At 42.8% G+C, this 17,881-nt stretch overlaps 1 protein-coding gene across 4 annotated transcripts in view; it reads right to left on the bottom strand.

Annotated features, from left to right (window-relative positions):
- Positions 1-4,326: 4,326 nt before the first annotated feature.
- ARHGEF9 (Cdc42 guanine nucleotide exchange factor 9) overlaps positions 4,327-17,881 on the bottom strand; it is a 272,440-nt gene continuing 258,885 nt past the window's right edge. For 3 of the 4 annotated variants that reach the window (XM_035113484.2, XM_060270161.1, XM_035113490.2), the window contains one exon: positions 4,801-9,243. In XM_035113484.2, the coding sequence (XP_034969375.2) occupies positions 9,062-9,243 (182 nt within the window). In that variant the 3' untranslated portion in view covers positions 4,801-9,061. Of the gene's footprint in view, positions 4,441-4,800; positions 9,244-17,881 lie in introns of those variants that run through there. The other variant, XM_035113485.2, reaches the window with a different exon arrangement.

Raw genomic sequence — 17,881 nt, forward strand, 5'->3', positions numbered from 1 at the left:
TTTTGTTTCAGCAGTGTTTTATTAAAGGTTACCAGGACTATGGTACTTCTTTTGCAATGTTTCACTCATGCAAATGTATGTGCTGGTAATGAAGGGCAAGGTGCAAAACAAACTGGGGAATACTGAAACTGCAAGTAAACTATATATGCGCCAGATCTGGAATTCATTTTAGAAATTCTCCAAGTTAAAGAGGGAATTCAGGAGAAGTATAATACAGTGGTTCTATGCAATGCTACTCTTACTCAGAGTAGGCCTATTGCAATTAATGGACCTAAGCCAGGTCCACTAATTTCAATGGATCTGCTCTGAGTAGGACTAATATTGGCTACAACCCCAGCATATTAGGGTGAATAGGGAGTGCCCCATCAACCTCATTCTGTCATCATCCACCCTCCCCATCTGCCTTCTGTCTTAACAACCAGTCCAGGAGAAGTGCTACTTGTAACTTTACATGTCCTTAGTCTTGGTGTTGTCACTGTAGATTCCATCAGGGAAAAGGATTGGGACAAACCCAAAATGAGTTGGCTCTGCCTGGTATTTGCTGCCTTGTCATCTGCCCTGCCAGTCTCAATGGGCACCAGCAATCATTAGGGAAGTGCAGAGTGGAGGAAAACCTATAAAGCAAGGAATGGACCAGGAGAAACCCTCTCCTTGCTAGTTTGTTTACCTTCTCCAAAATAAAAAGATTAAAAGGCCCATATCTGAATTGTCCATCATAGCCACAGTTAAACCAACCCCTACCTCTTCTGTATAGTTTTGCAGATTCATTGAGATGAGATCAGGTAAACTAAGACATGGACACAATCCTTTGTAAGGAGGCAAGGGCATTGCTGCTCATATATCATACAGGGGTGGTCAACCTGTGGCCCTACAGATATTGTGGACTCCCAACACCCATCAGCCTCAGCCAATATGACCACCAGTTGGGAATGATGGGAGCTGTAGTTGAGCATCGGGGGTGGGGTGTTTTACAGAATGGAACAGGTGAATGCTGGCAACACTGACCTTATTCTGGGGTGGCACCACAGTGGCGTGGTGGTGTATGTGATTTGCTGCCTCCTGACAGCTGCTCATAATCCATCACAACTGGGTTCCAATCTCACTGCACATGGCCTCAGTTCTTAACCATTGGCAAGCTTTATTCTCTGTTTGGTTCCACATTAGTGGAGGGAGTGATTCACATGGCTTTTGTAAGAACAAATGAGGTAATATGGTGAATTAAAAGTACATTATAATAAAATATAAATGTACCTAATAACAGTATAATCCCTACATGAGCTGTCAAGACACAGAACCTCCATGTTTAGAAGCAGGTTTTCCTAGGTTACCAGACACTGGAGAGAGAGCATTGTATCTTGAGTGTGAAATTCCCAAGGCACCAGGCTAGCTATTGTGTGAAAGCACAAAGCGGAGTGATGAATCTTTGCTTGATCCAGAAAGACAGCAGACAATAATTTGTAGGAGAAGTGATCCATAACTTTGTAGATTAACTACTCAGAAAGGCATATATGTGCTTTGATAGTCAGTCACTCTACTCCACATTAAATTTGGCACCCTTACAGACTGGATGATGGGTCAATGGTGCCTCCATGTGATGGTCTCTGGGTGGCATCGGGAACATAGGTGGAAAGCATGTCCTATGAAGCAAGAGTGCCTAGTAGCATGGACTTAAAGGAACACAATGCATTAACTCTGCTGAAACTAAGCAGGTTTCAGGGCTCATCCAGACTTCCTTTTGTAATACATTTCTAGGCACATGCCTGCGCTTTAAAGCTCCATATGTGAGTGGGTTTTCTTTTCCTCCAGCCCTTTCCTCATGAAAACCTGCTTTTTTTTCTTGCTTTTTTTACCACTGAATCAGAGCAAATGTCAATCTGCAGAAGACCCAAATTGCATTTGTTATGATTCAGTGTTGAAGAGTGGGCTTTTCTGGAAAAAGCATTGGGGAAAATTTAAAAAAAACCAACACTCAGTCATGGAGTTTTAAAGTGAGGACTTGTGCCTAGAAAGCAGGGGGTGGGGGGAGGTAAGTGTGGATGAGCCCTCAGTGTGTGTGGGGGGGGGGGAACGATGATAGAGAGACGGAGGAGTGCTCTGCTACACTTTACCAATCTAGGGACCAAAATGTCTGACATTCAGAAGCATACAACCTCCAAGTCTGGTGAAATCAAACCTAATTGAAGGTCTGTGTTTTTTCCCCCTTGCTTTTTTTTTTTTTTTTGCAGCGGTTTCTGTGACTGGTGGAAATTGAATGTGTAAACTGGTATCTGGTCACACCAGTACTGCAGAGCAGTGGAATTATCTACCACCAACATCCAGTTGGAAGGAGACAGAATTAGGCTTTTACTCACACCAAGTTACAGAATGCTTTAGGCTAGTCAGAGCTTTTTAATAATTAACTAATGTTGCCTGCTTTGTCATTGCATTTATTTATTTACTTGTGCTTTTTACACCTCAGGCCACATGTTTTGTAATGATGCTATCAAAAAAAAGCAAGCAAGCAAGCAAGCAAGCAAACATTTGGGTCACCAGATTGTTGCCAGCAGGGACAGTGAGGTCAAAGGAGGAGGAGCTGGAGAGAAACAGCTGCCCAGGCAAAAAAGAGCACCAGAGAGCATCAAGGCAGTGCAAATACATCTGCTGACACCTAACCTTGGAGTGGGAGGAGAATTTTGACCCTTAGGAAAACAAGGAACCTGGCCTGTGGCTTTGGCATAGTCCTGAATGGATGCCTTGTCCAAAACCTGGTACAACTTCCAGCTATTAAGTTATCACTTCAGTGAATGTCCAGTCAAGAAGTGAAGACCTGGGTGTTGTTTTGGATTAATACCTGCTGCAAACTGCAGGAAATGTACCTTGGCACAGAGCACTGCTTTCTTCCTCCCCCCCCTTCCTCCTCCTCCTCCTCTTCTTCTTCTTCTTCTTCTTCTTCTTCTTCTTCTTCTTCTTCTTCTTCTTCTTCTTCTTCTTCTTCTATGTGTAGAGAGAAACCATGTTTCTTTTTTTAATAGAAAATAAATGCCCAGAGATGTCTTTTTTTACTTCTTTTTATTTAACTCCATAAATATTTTTCATAAGGCTCAGTGTCTTTTACAACACTTTTTTTAAAACACTGTTTGCTTGCTTTTTTTTTTAATACACACAATTCTGACATTTGTTTGACAAAGTCAAACAATCCAATAGAAACAAAATAATAGAACTGGCAAGTGAGAATTAGCTGGGTTACCCAAAACCCCTGTTTATCTGCTCCTTCAGACCATTAAAACCTCCCCCACAACACACACACAAAAACCTCAGCATTCAGCCCCAAACTTGGATTTTCAATCTTCTTCCAACCTCATTTGCATTCTCTGGCAAGAGCCTCTCCAGCCATCATGCCATTAAGCTCCGACAGGCTCATTCTTAATCTTCTCAAGGAAAAATAAGCTTGGTGATGCCATGCAGAACTTACAATAGCTACTAAATATACATGTTCCCTGAAATGTAGCTGCAATTAAAAAAGATGACTGAGCATAAAGAGAACGGAACCAGAAACCCAAAAGCACCACGGTGTACTATCAATAACATTGCAAAGGATGGCTAGCGTCCATCCAAAACTGAAACAAATTTCAAATATATGTTGTTGTTTTCTCCCTCTATTTATTGTCTATTTACAACTGTTAGATGCACCTTTGCCTTGCCTCCCTTCCCTTAAATTTTAAAAGAAGGTTAGGGAGCCAATAATCTTAAAGATAAATCCTTTGTATTTGCAAAGTCAAAGGGGTAATGTGATCAGTGGTCTAAGGAAAGAGGCGTGGGGAAATGCCCCCCTCCCCATATATATCTATTTATGCCAGAGAGATCCTGTGTACAGTAAGCGTATTACAACCGTCCTTGATGTATACCTTGTGATACCACAGCTGCCTCTTCTTCTGGCAATGGAAAGTTGAAGTCTATGTAACATGCTCAATCTCTGATACTCCTCCGACATTCTCCCTCCCCAAATCTGAGCAGATGTAAGCATTCGAGAATAACAAGACAGCCCAACCTGACACCAGCCCTCCCCGTCAAGAACATGTAGTAGGTAGTAACACTGGCACCCACGGCTGGTTCTTCAAGGCAGCAATGCTTCGTTCCTCGTAGCACCTTGGCAACACATGGAAAGGAGGAGAGTTCTTGAATGCCACTAGCCGGGACAAACGCATTCCCTCTGTTGGGAACAAATGCCAGCATCTGCTCTGCTTTGGCACTGAGTCGGCAAAGCTCTTCCCCTTTGGGTATTATTTTTTCCACTTTAAGAAAGATGCTGGGAGTCCAACAAGTGGCTCTTGTCAGACCAAGCGAATCTTGATTTATGATGCAAATAATGGTGTGACGATGTTGGTTTCTTTTTTTTTTCCTAGCGCTGAATAGTTAGGAAGCATCTTCTCATAAAAATAATGGATGTTTCATTTTCGCTCTCTGGGGCACAAAACAGTAAATGAACAGGCTTAACTAATGTGCTTGTTACTCCCACCTCTTATGCAATTAAAAAGGCAAAGGAATAAGTAAAACTTTCATCATGTTGACAACTTGCCCCTAATCTCTTTCTCTCTCTCTCTCTCTCTCTCTCTCTCTCTCTCTCTCTCCATTTACAAACTGCAAGAAATTTCTACCTCCAGTTTCATAACCCTGGTTCAATTACTAAGCATCTGCCTAGCTAGGAAAACCAAGGTATTAAACAAATGAGAGTCTATATTAAAACCTTCTCTGTTACCCACTAACATGCAAAGTTAAAAAAAGAGTACCCCACCCCCCCCCACCCCACAATAAAAATATGCTCTTTGTTGATACAAAATGTTGTCACTGACTCATCCCTTTATTGGTCACTCTGCACTGAAAACCTGGACACACTAAGGTCAGTTGGGAAGACTGATCCAAAGTCAGCACCCAAGGAGTTGCTGCATAAGCAGTTCCGTGCATGAAGAGCCGCCTCTCCCTGGAAATGAATGCAGATGGGACTGTTTCGCACATACACTGCACTGCTGCTCTGCAACAGTTTGCCTGCAATTAGATGGTTAAATTTAACTGGATAGGATGAAGTTGGAAGAAAATGCATAGGCTGCCTTTGTGTTTAAGGCATGAGATAAGTTCAACCACTTATCTTGCCAGTTCATTTCTTTTCTTGGTGCTTGCTGTAGCCCTTCAGACCAGGATCACTACTGAGACCAGGAGCATCCTCTACTCCTGGTTTAGCAGCCCAAGAGAAAATTAAAAACTATGGGGTGCAGCTGAAGAAGCCCATATCAAACATCATGGCACAAACAGTGTTGTGCACATTGAACTGGATGTTGTCGTCTGTTGTGGGTTTGTGGGACGTGGACCAGCAAGAGTTGAGATCAGGATACAGTGACATATGTTAGTGTTAACAAAACATCCTATGGATACACCCGAAAGAGGCTTCTTTCAACCTAATTATGCACTCAAGGGCTGTTATTCTAAAAAAATTGTTATCTGTTTGTTTGTTCACTGGGTGAAATATGAAACTCCAGATGTTTTGAGCTACAACTCCCACTAGCACCAGCTTTATTAGCAAAGCTAATGAATCTTCTCTATTTAAAGGCTGGCCAGATTTGCCTAGGAAAGAAAGAGAAAACTGTGACCAAAAAACCCCAACAGCGAACAGGCAAGAAAGCAAAGGAGGTTGGGCCATTTTACTCTCTGTTTTCAAAGGAGTCTTTAAAAGAAAAAAGGAAAAAAAAGTACACCTACTCCAAATTCAGCCTTTTTAGCCAAGCTCATCCTTTATTTGCAAGCTAAGCATTATGAAGGTAATAGGCTTGGCATCCAGAGCACCTACCACCTAGCTTCTCCTTTTCTTCCTCCCACCTGCCCTGGTGACAGCTAGTGGTGTCACCACTATGTGGGCTTCCATTCCCATGCAAATGGCAATCAGCGAAGGGGAGAAACTCACAACACAGTGGAAGATGTCAGGCCAAGCATTTTAGCTTGCTGGTTATTCCTAGGCACAGGAATGCTTCTTTCAGTGCAGCCTTCCACAACCTGGTGCCTTCCAGATGTTGCTGGACTCCCAATTCCCATCAGCTTCAGCTTGCACAGCCAATGGTCAGGGGTGATGGGTAGTTCAAAACACCTGGCAGGACCAGGTGATGGAGGAAGGCTGCTTTAGATAATGCAACACTCTGTTATTGTTTAGCCTCAGTATCTTAAGTGAGCTACTTCCATGTCTTTGCAACTAAATTTGGGGTGCACACTTCAATCCTATATATGTTTGTTCAATGCAGAGCTGTCCACTGAAATCTCGACCCTATTTGCGAGAGACAATTTCATCATTATCAGTGGTGGCGGCAGCTCAGCTTCTTTCTATTTTCCCCCTAAGGGGTTTCTTTTGTTGCAAATGGCAGCAAGAACCAACTGTGTCGGCAGCTCAGCCTCCATCCTGTATCCTCCACAATGTCCCAGGCCTCATGTTATTTGGGGCACTGTAAGTACAAATTGGCTACTGCAACACAAAATAAGTAGCTAAATAAAAGAATAAAATGGAGAACATCTGGAGGAAATTTCACAAAGTAGCATCCTTTTTCTTTCTTTCATGAAGCACTGAGGAAAACAAGAGGAATCTCAGGCATTCCCCGCCCCCCCTGGGGGGAGGGGAATGCCTGCTGACAAATTTCAGCTTTGTTCCACTTCACTGGGGCTTATTCCTTAGTAAGTGTGTTTAGGCCTGAAGTCTTTGAGAACAATCACATTATGGAGTTGCCTCCCTACCAACTTCACTAGGGAGGCAGGTGGCCCTACCATGGTGGAGGCATCCACTGCACCTGCTCAGTGGGTGGGAACCTAAAACAAGCAGTGTTCCTCCTGCTGGTAGCAAGCATAGGGCCCTGAAACTGGGGTGGGGCAGAGCAGGCTGTGGATCAGCTGGATCCAAAGCTTCTCTTATTGGGAGCCCTCAGCTACAACAGCCTGGAGTTGGTGTGACTAACTGCTTTCAGTGGGGGTGGGGAAGTTAAAATGCTGAGATCTGCCAGGCTGAAAAGCTTGGCAAAACCACTGCCCCCCACCACAGACCCAAACCCTTTTGCACCCTGGTTGACATGAATCACCCAGGGTTTGGATGTGGTGGTACCTCTGTCATATAGCTCTGGTCGCCACTGAAGGTTGTTCTTCTAGTGAGATGAGACCAGCACCTATCTAGGAACTCCAAAGTGAAATTTACAAGATGGCTTTGAAAAAATGCATTTTTTAATAGAGAAAGGGGAGAAGAGAGAGAGAGAGAGAGAGAGAGGGGAAAAAGAGTGGGAAGACAGAAAGGCAGAGAGAGGTTGGATACTGACAGTGATGCCTGTTTGCTGAACAACTGCTATAACCTGTATGAGAATCATCACCAAGCTATTAGCTTTGTCAGGCTCAGCACATTCCTCGGTTCAAATAAGCATTGCAGGTCTGTTCATATATGCAGCACTAAGCTCCTTCCATGGATTTGATACCTTAACAATGGGGGAAATGCTTCTGATTACTAAGGCAATGATCCTACAGCTAATAGCTCATTATTACTGGCTAATGCTGTGCATGGTAGTTAGAGACCTAAGGCTATAACTAGGGACAAATGAAACAGGTCAGACACAAAGGTCCATATAATAGTTTGTCTTCACTGGGGAAAATGCATCTCTAAACAGTAACCAATGGTGCATAAAAGCCACACTACATATGGCAGAATCAGTAGGTCTCCTTGATGGGGAAAGTGGCCAGTTCTGGGAGTGGGAGGGTGGGGAGGTCCTAAGAGCCATTTGGTTCTAATCTTGGATATGGGATATGGACCCACAAACTCTTTTCTGCACATTGGTTTGAGTCTGTAGGTTGTATAAATAGAGCATGGGGCACTGTAACTGGCAAATCTTTCAGATAAAAAAAATAAAACAGAAAATGGTAGAATCAAAGGGAAAACTTGTTTGCAATAAAATATATAAACAAAATGGGAACAACCCTAAGGATATTACTAGGGGAGTTAAAAAAAGATGAAGCTATGCTCTAACCACAGAGTAAGAAGAAGGGGAGGGGGGAGTGCAATTTAAAAAATGCAACAACATCAGCTAAACTGACATAATTATTTGCATAATAAAGAGTTGGATGCCCTCTTACCATCCTGCACACCTGGGACACAGTCCAACAGGTGCTTCTGCTTTCCAACCTCCATTTACCTGGGAAACTAGTGGAGTTTGCGGAGCAGAAGGGTCTCATGTCCAGAATCCCTCTACCCAACATTAAAAAGCAACAGAAGTACTGAGCAGCATATTATACAGTGCACAATGGAGCATGGACTCAGAACAGAAGAATGTGGGGAGATAAAATGCAGTTGTTGTCTTGTTTTAAGTCAGCATTCAATGTGTGTGGTACAATCGCCCCGGCACACAATCTGAGCACATCCCATTGAAGCAAATGAGGCCTCTCATTCCTTTCTCAATGGTGCTCAGACAGGAACAGGTTGCATCCATGGTGGGCTGTGGGAATGAGATGTAGGAACAGACACTTCTTTTCTTTTCTTTTCTCACCATGCGCCCAACCCCCTTCTAAGAGAAGGTTATCTATAAATAAAACCCCAAAGGAAATATACACCAGTGTGGCGCTGGATGGAACATGTCAATGGAGGGAATGCACAATGAACAAGAAATCATCCCGGGAGACGATTCTGAGACAACAAAACAAATTATATATATAAGAAAAGAACAACAGTAACAACAATGGTTCCAATGGTGCCAAAATAAAGCAGGTTACATGATCAGAAGTACTTGGTGCTACTTAGAATATAGTAGCAGAGACTGCCTCCCCAAAACAACAACAACAAAAAGGTTTTTGGTCCTTCAAATATATATACATATATATGTATGTATATGTATATATGCATGTCTGTATATATACATATATCTATATATATATATCTATATCTATATATATCTATATGGTATTTTTAAGTTGCAACAGTGCTTCTCCAAAAAAAGGTCCATCTATAAATATATATTTTTTAAATATTTTTAAGCATTTTTTAAAATTTATTTTAAAATTCTCCATCTCACTCTATATATTATTTTTTGAATGGCGTTAACCTGCTGAAGTTTTGCCAGAATGGTGACTGGCTGCGTTTGGGTTCGTTGAATTCGTAGACCTGGGGTTGGGCTATGCCATCGGTCACCATGTATTGTCCCTGATTTAGTGGATCCTGGGGTGGTGGGTAGGCTGGAGGAACTGATCGAGAGTAGCCAACACCTGTATGAATGGTGGAGGAAAAAGAATATGGGGTGGGATGGAGTAGGAAGAAAGAAAAGCCCATCAGAATGTACTGGCTAAAGATACAAACATCCATTCACCCCAGTTCCCAATATTACATCACATTCTAGCACAAAGGCTTATTCACACATTACAAAGTTTCAAGCTGTCTCTTCAAATATCTAAATGGCTGTCATGGAGCAAGCTTGTTTTCTCCTGCTCCGAAGGGTAGGGCCGGAACCAATGGATTCAAGTTACAAAAAAGGAGATTCCAACTAAACATCAGGAAGAACTTTCTGAGGGTAAGAGCTGTTTGACAGTGGAATGGACACCCTTGGAGGGGTGATGTCCAGTGATGGACTCTCCTTCATTGGAGGTTTTTAAGTGATGGTTGGATGGTCATCTGTTATGGATGTTTTAGTTGAGATTCCTGCATTGCAGGGGGTTGGACTAGATTACCATCAGGTTTCCTTCCCCCTCTGTGATTCTACACATCTACAAGTGTTTGTGTGAAAGACTGTGCACTTGTTATTTGTGCAGCTCAACTCTTGGATATGCAGGTTCACTTGTGGAATGTTACATGTGAATGACTATATGAATGTAGAGCTCAACTGTTTGTGCACGCAGGTACACAGATTGTACTCTAGCTGAATATTATGTATGAATACCCCTCAAGAGGCAGAATCCAAGGCAAGGCCACACAGGAAAAAAGCAAACTTGCCTCTTACTTCTTAATGGTTCCTGTTGAGCTAGGAATATAAGAAGCTGCACATTGATGTGAGGGTGGGCTTGGCTACCAGGATTAGCCAACGTAGTGCCTTCCATGTTGCTGGACTAAAACTCCTAACACCCTTGACCATTAGCCATGCTGGATGGGGCTCATGGGAATTGAAGAAGAGCAGCATCTGGAGAGCACCATGTTGGCTAGCCCAGTGCCTCTCTCCAGGGTTTCAGACAGGGTTCCCCCCACCCTCTACCTGGAGATGCCAGGGACCGAACCTGAATAGTTTCCATGGAAAGCACGTGCTCAAACACTGAGCTACCCCACTCCCAATATTAATGGTGGTTGAGAGCATACAGAAAAGAGGCGGAGAAGTAGCTCAGCTAATTAATAAACAAAGACGAAGAAAAATACCCAGGCAAATCAACATTGAAAAGATGCATAATAAATGAATTAACTTATTCACTTACTAATAAATGCATTTGCGGGTAAGACATAGCTCTCTGATAAATGCCAAACTGAGCCATATTTTAAGGGGTAGGAAGAATGAATCATTTTCTGAATCAGCTCTGTTCAAAAAAGTAGGATATCCTTTCTCGCTGAATACTTGGTCATTAGCTATTAGTCATGTTAGCTAAAAGAGGAATCCTCAACACATCTAACTGATAGGTGTGAAGCAATCAGCAAATGACAGTTACCTTAATCCTGTTTATGACTGGCAACTGATGCCGGTGGAATATTTGGCATGGGGAAATTCAATCTGACCGAGCACAGCATAAATATGTCGTTGCAATAGTCTGCATCAGCTAATTTTGCAACTGCTTCACTGGGGTTTGCAAAGAAATTGCACTGTTTAGTTGTATTATTATTATTATTATTATTATTATTATTATTATTATTATTTCTAGACTTAATATAACATGGGGTAAGAATATTGTCCTATGCTCTCTGAATACTTTAACATTACAGGTTTCCCTTTTAATTTTAATTACTCCAATAAAACTAACAAAGAGCAACATCTAATTGATTCTCCAAGCTCTGTATAATGAGCATACTCAAACTCCAAAATGTCTCAAAAATTGAACAGCAAACCTTTTGAAGCCTGTGCTGTACTACACTGGATCAGAGCAGATTAGAAAAAAGCCAGAAGGGGGCAGTCCTAGCATGGGAGCAGCTAGGCAAGGAACTGCCAGGTGATATGGATGAATACATTCAGGTGGGAAGCTGGTGAGAATATTATTTAGAGTTTATAAACATATGCCAGAGGGTATTAGGCTTCATTTTTGATACATTTTGGAGTAATCTGGGAAAGATTCTTACTTGAAACTCTGGAGAGAAGAAATAGATTCATAAAAGTGCCTAGGCTTTATTGAAGTACTTTTTTGTGTGTTGCCCACATGCATCAACAGCATGGGTAGCCATACATCAATGCACTATGCAACTCCCTAGCCATTGACCATGCTGTCTGGGGTGAAAGGGAGGTGGAAACCACATCATCTGGAGTGTAGCAGGTTGGCTACCCCTGCTCTAGGAGCCTATCTGCACTGGATCCCTGTTGCCCCTCCATGCTCAGTTCAAGGTGCTAATGCTGACTTACAAATAACCCAAAGCAGCCTTAAGCTCACATATTTAGGAAGCTGTCTCCACCTTACATGCCTACACAGCCAGAAGTGCTTTTGTAAGTCTAACTATGTGCTTAGTCAGAACCACAACTACGCTCCTGGGATGCTTTTTCCATCAAAGCCCAAGCATTTTCCTGAAGCAATGCAAGACATTTTAAATTAGTATAGTGTAAGGCATTGCAAACCACTGGAACAGGGTGGTTTGCATACATCCAAGCCCATCATCCTAAATTGAGTGTCGGGTGCTTAGAACTACAGTGATACTTCGACTTACGAAGGCGATCCGTTCTGCGGCGCTCTTCGTAAGTCAAAACCTTCGGATGTCGAAGCGTTCATTTTGGGCATGCGTGAAGCGCGATTTTCCGCATGTGCAGAACGCGCACACGGCGAAAATACTTCCGGGTTTGCCGACTTTGTAAGTTGAAACCTTCGGAAGTCGAGGTACCACTGTATCATGACTAGCAGCCACAAGATAGACAATGACCTGCCTGCAAATATTGTAAATTCCTTTGGACTAGCAGCAGAGTCATGGTAGATGACAAAGGAGTTGATAACAAGGATGAAAATACCCAGCACCTGTACAGTCTGGCCCTTGCATAAAACTCAATTTCTTCCCTGGCAGAAAAAAAGCAATAATCATCCCACATGTGGGGAAAACAGTAATAATACTTTACCAGTCTGACAATGTGGTCAGATAAAGCTCAGTTAAGGCAGCAGTCCTAAACACCATTGAACACACTTATATTTACTTCTGTTTAGGATTGTACCACATGTCAGCATTTACCTCCTACTAAACACATTATGATTTGACCCTGACTGTAATCTAATGCAAAAATATGAAATTGTATCATGTTTGTAGAAAGGTCTCTCCACCCGCACCAATTATGTATGGGAGGAGAGGGTTGAAATGGGGGGGGAGCACAGAGGAACATCCCCCTCCCACTTCCAGCATTGATGGAACCTCCTTCAGTGGATGCTTTAAAATGAACCAAATCAACAGAAGTCACAATCACAGGTCTCCTGTTGTGTCTGACTCTAAACCTGGAATCTTGTTCCTGATCACTGAATGTAATATTCTCTTTTGGTAAGAAATGCCTCCAATCTTACTTATGGAAAGTATAGAATTAGTTTAGAGTTGCCTTAAGTAGTTTAATATGGCTGGGTTTTCCTCAATCTGAAACTGCAAATCCCAGGAAATCCAAACTCATTGTCATGATATCATTTCTGGAGGGGTCTTAATCCATCACAAAGCCCTGAATTCTTTAGAGGCACCTAATTTTTTCCCTGGATTACGGAGTTCTGAGTCCAGGGATTCAGAAATCACTTCTGCAGTGGAACTGATGAATTGGGAATCCTAGGCAAGCCCTTCTCTTTTTGCTTCTGCAATTGTTATCACATGGTGTGTGCATGCATTTGTGTGCTACCAAATCCTAACCTTTCTGGCATGTTGCTTTCTGCTTTTCAGCCCGCTGTGAGAGGAAGGACAACATTATGAAGCAGGAAGCCTCCTATAGCCTCCTTGCAAAATCATTGGGGGAGGCCACACCAGTGGAGATGGAGCTTGGCAGTGCACCCCACTCTGCTTTGTGTGAAGGCAACTGCATGGCAAAGAGAATGCCTGAAGAGCATTATGCTGGCTTTTTTGGCTGCTCTTTATTGCTGAATTTTGACAGAGCGATATGCATGGCCAGCTTCCCACAGCTTTCTGGGCCAAACTACACAACATTAATCACTTCATTCACCCTGGAGTGCATGAATTTTTGTTTCAGAAACAGCCAGCATTTCGCCTCCAAGTGTATCAGAAACCTGGTGTAGCAGGTAGGGGTCGTTTAGTCCTCTGGCTTCCCACTGCGATCCCAATCCAGATTTTACCCTCCCTTGCAGAGGAAACAAAACCATGCACTCAAGGACAAACAGTGTGGTTAGCAAAGGGCCATGGAGGTTGGTTCTCTGTTCTGTTGTTCTTCCTCCCCCATGCTTCTGCAGAAACTAGCATGTGCCCAGAAGCAAGCCTGACATGAGCATTTTGTAAGGAGACTGGTGCATAGCTGTCAAGTTTTCCCTTTTCTCTTGAGGAAGCCTATTCAGCATAAGGGAATTTCCCTTAAAAAGGGGGGAGAACTTGACAGCTATGGACTGGTGAGGGATGGTCTGAATGATCTCTCTCTAGGATCCTCTCTTCCAAAATCATGTGAGTTTGTTGTTGTTGTAAAGTAAAATTAATAGTATGCTAAAGAGGTCTATACTGGTTCAACAAGTTTAGCCTGTCAGATCCCGTTTTGCAGAAAGTTCTGGCTAAGGAAATAACCAGATGACATCTGCATTGCACAGGGCAGCACTAGATGATTCTATGATTAAATTCTATTATTATCAAAGTGGGCTTATAGGAAGTGCTGTTTTTATTTTCTTTATATCCCACTTTTCCTTGAAGAAGCTAAAGCTGGTATACAGGAGTCCTCCCTCCTCTCCTCCTTTACCCTCACAACTCTGTGAAAGTTGAAAGTGAGTGACTGGCCTAAGGACACCCAGTGAGCTTCATGGCTGAGTGGGGAATGGAACCCTGGTTTCCCAGGTCTAAATCTAGCACTTTAGGCCTACTACACTGCTCTGGCTCTTGAATTAGTGACTCAGGCTGAAAGAAGAAAAAAGAAAAGCAACTCATAGCTGAGTTGGGGTTCACAAAAGGGGTTCTTAATGAGAAATTTGCAACATATGTAAAGCTGTGGACTCTCCAAATATGCCCATCTTGAATGCACTGCAAATCCCATCTTGATTTCCCCATCAAATACAAGAGCAGTCGCTGGGCTTTTGTTGTGCACATTTGGATCAAATGCATTCTGAAGGTTTTTCTCCTTGCTATTGTTCTATTCATGGCTCCTCCCTGTCATTTTGCAGCAAGTGGTTACCTACACACTTCCATTTAATGAGTCTACTCCTCGTCTCCCATTGAATACTCTCGGGATATGTGGCATGCCCATTCATGAAGTAAGTGGCAGTTTATTGTCAAGTTCACCTCTGTTAGATTGGCTCATGTGTTTATGTTTCATTCCCTTAAACACTTCTTTTCGCTCCTTCCCCACTGCCTTAGGAATTCTATCACAGAGGGGCAAAGAGGCTCTATTCCCCAAACACAGGGAACAAAGGAAAGAACTGCAACGGAGAAATATATTGTTATAAAAATTTTTAAAGGATGCAATAGACCAGAAACAGGGAACCTGTGGCTCTCTAGATGCTGTCCCATCAGCCCCAGACAGCATACCGGACAGCATATTGAATCAGGGGTGATTATTGGGAATCATAGTCCAACAACATCTAGAGGGTCAGAGGTCCCTTCTCCATGTAAGAGACAATTACTGGAAGAACCCACAAGAAAAAAAGCCTTGCTGGATGGGATGTTATAATCAAGTGCTGCAGAAATTTTAACTTGTCTCCAGGAGCCACAATCTACAAATTATGCAGAATGAGATGGTAGATTTCTGGATAGTAACAGACTGCAGGTGTGTGTTATTTTAACTCCCCCTACCTCCACCATTATCTTAAACCTCCTTGCAGGTGATGAGCTAGTACATCAGAGGCAAAGTATACCTCCTTACTTTGAGTGCCAGCTTACAACACTTAGGGAGTTTGTTTTGTTATGAGCTTTATTTGAGAAATGTATACACTGCCTTTCTGCAAACAGCCTTCAAAGCAGCTTATAGACACAGTTAAAATGTTTGTGTGGCAGCTTAAAGACTAATAACTTTCATGGCGGCACAAGCTTTCACAGACTAGGCACATGCATGCTACATAACTGTTGTTTGTTTGTACAGAAATCCTTCTAATTGTTATTTCCAGGTTAATGTCTTTGGTTTAAAAGACACACACACAGAGAGAGATCACAAATGGGTTCCACTCCATTTGTTTCTCCAAAGCAGGAAGACCAAAGATGTCTAATTATAAAAGGAATTCCCAGTATTGCAGAAGACATTCACGCTGCACAAGGAAGGCACAGCCTGATCAACTAGAGAAACAGAAACTAATTAATTTTATGTTGAAGGCAGCCTGGACTAACATTATACCTCAATTTTTCAGAGGATCCATAGAGAGACAGAGAAAATGAGAAAGCAATTGCTATTTTTTTAAAAAAAACTAAAGACAATTAAGTATGCTGTTTTTGTTCAGATGAAGGTCTAAAGCAATTTAACTGGAAATTTAATTGGAAATGTTCATACAGAGTCTTGGGGTGACGAGTTTCATTAAGCATAATCAAGGCTATGTTCACAACCCACTGGGAAATTTCCCTGATATAACTGAGAAGAAGAAATCTACTTCTACAAGCTTATTTCATTTCAGTGTGAAGTTGTACCTCGGAAGTCAAACAGAATCCATTCTGGAAGTCTATTCGACTTCCGAAATGTTCAACTTCCAAAGCACGGCTTTTGATTGGCTGCAGGAAGCTCCTGCAGCCAGTTGGAAGCTACAGAACCCCCATCAGATGTTTGGCTTCCAAAAGAACGTTCGAAAACCAGAACACTCACTTCAGTTTTCAATCGTTCAAGAGCCAAAACGTTCAACTCCCAATGTGTTCGGGAGCTGAGGTATGACTGTACTTTGTTCAAAAGTTCTTTGTATACTGAACATGTGCAGCTGTGATCTACTGCCCAAGACCATCAGGTTTGTCCATGGTGGAGATTGTAAAGCTAAAATATTGGCTTGTGTATTGCTATTGCTGTTTTTAGAGAGGTTTATGTAAAGCAGGAGTCCCCAAACATACCCGGCTTCCAGCTGGTGCCCGCGCCAATCGTGCAGCGGGCCGGAGGGCAGGGGAGCGTGCACCCACGCTATTTCCGTCACACCTCCGGGTCGGAGGAGTGCCGGAAATAGCTTGTGCACATACGCACAGGCCTCCACCGACCTGGAAGTGCACCGGAAATAGCGTGTGCGCGTGCATATGGGCGCGCGCTCCTCCGACCTGGAAGTGGGCAGCTGCACCGCGCCGCTAAGACGGGCAGCGGCAGTCATCGCGGGCTGGATAAAAGAGGCCTTCAGGCTGTATCCGACCCACGGGCCGTAGTCTGGGGACCCCTGATGTAAAGGGTTAATCACCCCCATTTTTTATAATCTCATTCAAGGTGGTTGGTTGGTTGATTACATGACTTTTCTCCATGTGGTCCAATATAAGTTGGTGACAGCAAAGGACACAAAAATTCTAGCGGCTGCTCTCTGAGTTTCAATTTTTCATTTTAAGTTGGAAATTTTACCTGCTTACTTGTATTTGTATATGTTTGTACTTTGAATGCAAACAGCAGTGGGTGGTGGCCAATGCATATTATCTATCTATCCATGCATTACTCCATAGCCCTCCATATCACAGAGGTCCTAAGTAGCATTGGTCCTATGACTCTCTACTAATACATGGATGGTAGTACCATCTCAAGAGAGGGAATAAGAGCATAATGGGACTCCCTGAAACAATCCACACTATGGATGGCAGGACTTGGGAAACGCTAGAAGCCTCACAATCACACAGAAAGCTGTTCTTGAGCTGAAGAGGAAAATGTAGAGCCAGGATGTAGTATGAACTGGACTATTCTGCCATTAAAAGGAGGATGTCTGTAAAATGTGGCGCATTGCTTCTGAGCCCTATTCCATTGTGCTGCTTTTAACCCGAGAAGCTTTGCATGGTTTGGGACCTCAGTACCTCAAGAACCACTTTCCCCCTTATTAACCTATCCAGACCCTGCTGTTAAAATTTGAGGCTCTTTTCTGTGTACCCAACCCCACAAACAGATGCCTCCTAGGCAATGAGTGAATGGGTATTTTCCATGGCAGCCCCTGATTAAGCTAAAACTAGACATGAGTCTGCAATCCAGAAATTATGTCCAGTTTGGGATATAGTGGGAGGGGGGAAATGTGCCGGTTGACTGGAATGCCTTTATGTTTAGAACTGTGAATACATCAGGCTCTGTGTGTGTGTGTGTGTGTGTGTGTGTGTGTGCGTGCGTGCGTGCGCATATGTACGTACACACACACACACACACACACACACACACACACACAAGTAAATGGTGAGAAGGCCAAAGTGAAAGACGGATTGAGATTGGTGAAGCTGTTCATCTTAGCTCTCCTGGTCTACGAGTTCTGTAGGACTGCTGCTCAGGATGCCAGGAGACTATCAGAGTGGAATATTGTTTAGGGTGTTGATTGGGATTATTTTTGCTGTTGTTGATATTTGTTTTTGTATCTTTATTGTTATACCTTATTATGAATTATATGGGGATTAAATATTTTTATTGTATACTTAATTGAGATGCTT

Source organism: Zootoca vivipara, chromosome Z, assembly GCF_963506605.1.
Source record: "Zootoca vivipara chromosome Z, rZooViv1.1, whole genome shotgun sequence".
Lineage (NCBI taxonomy): Eukaryota > Metazoa > Chordata > Lepidosauria > Squamata > Lacertidae > Zootoca > Zootoca vivipara.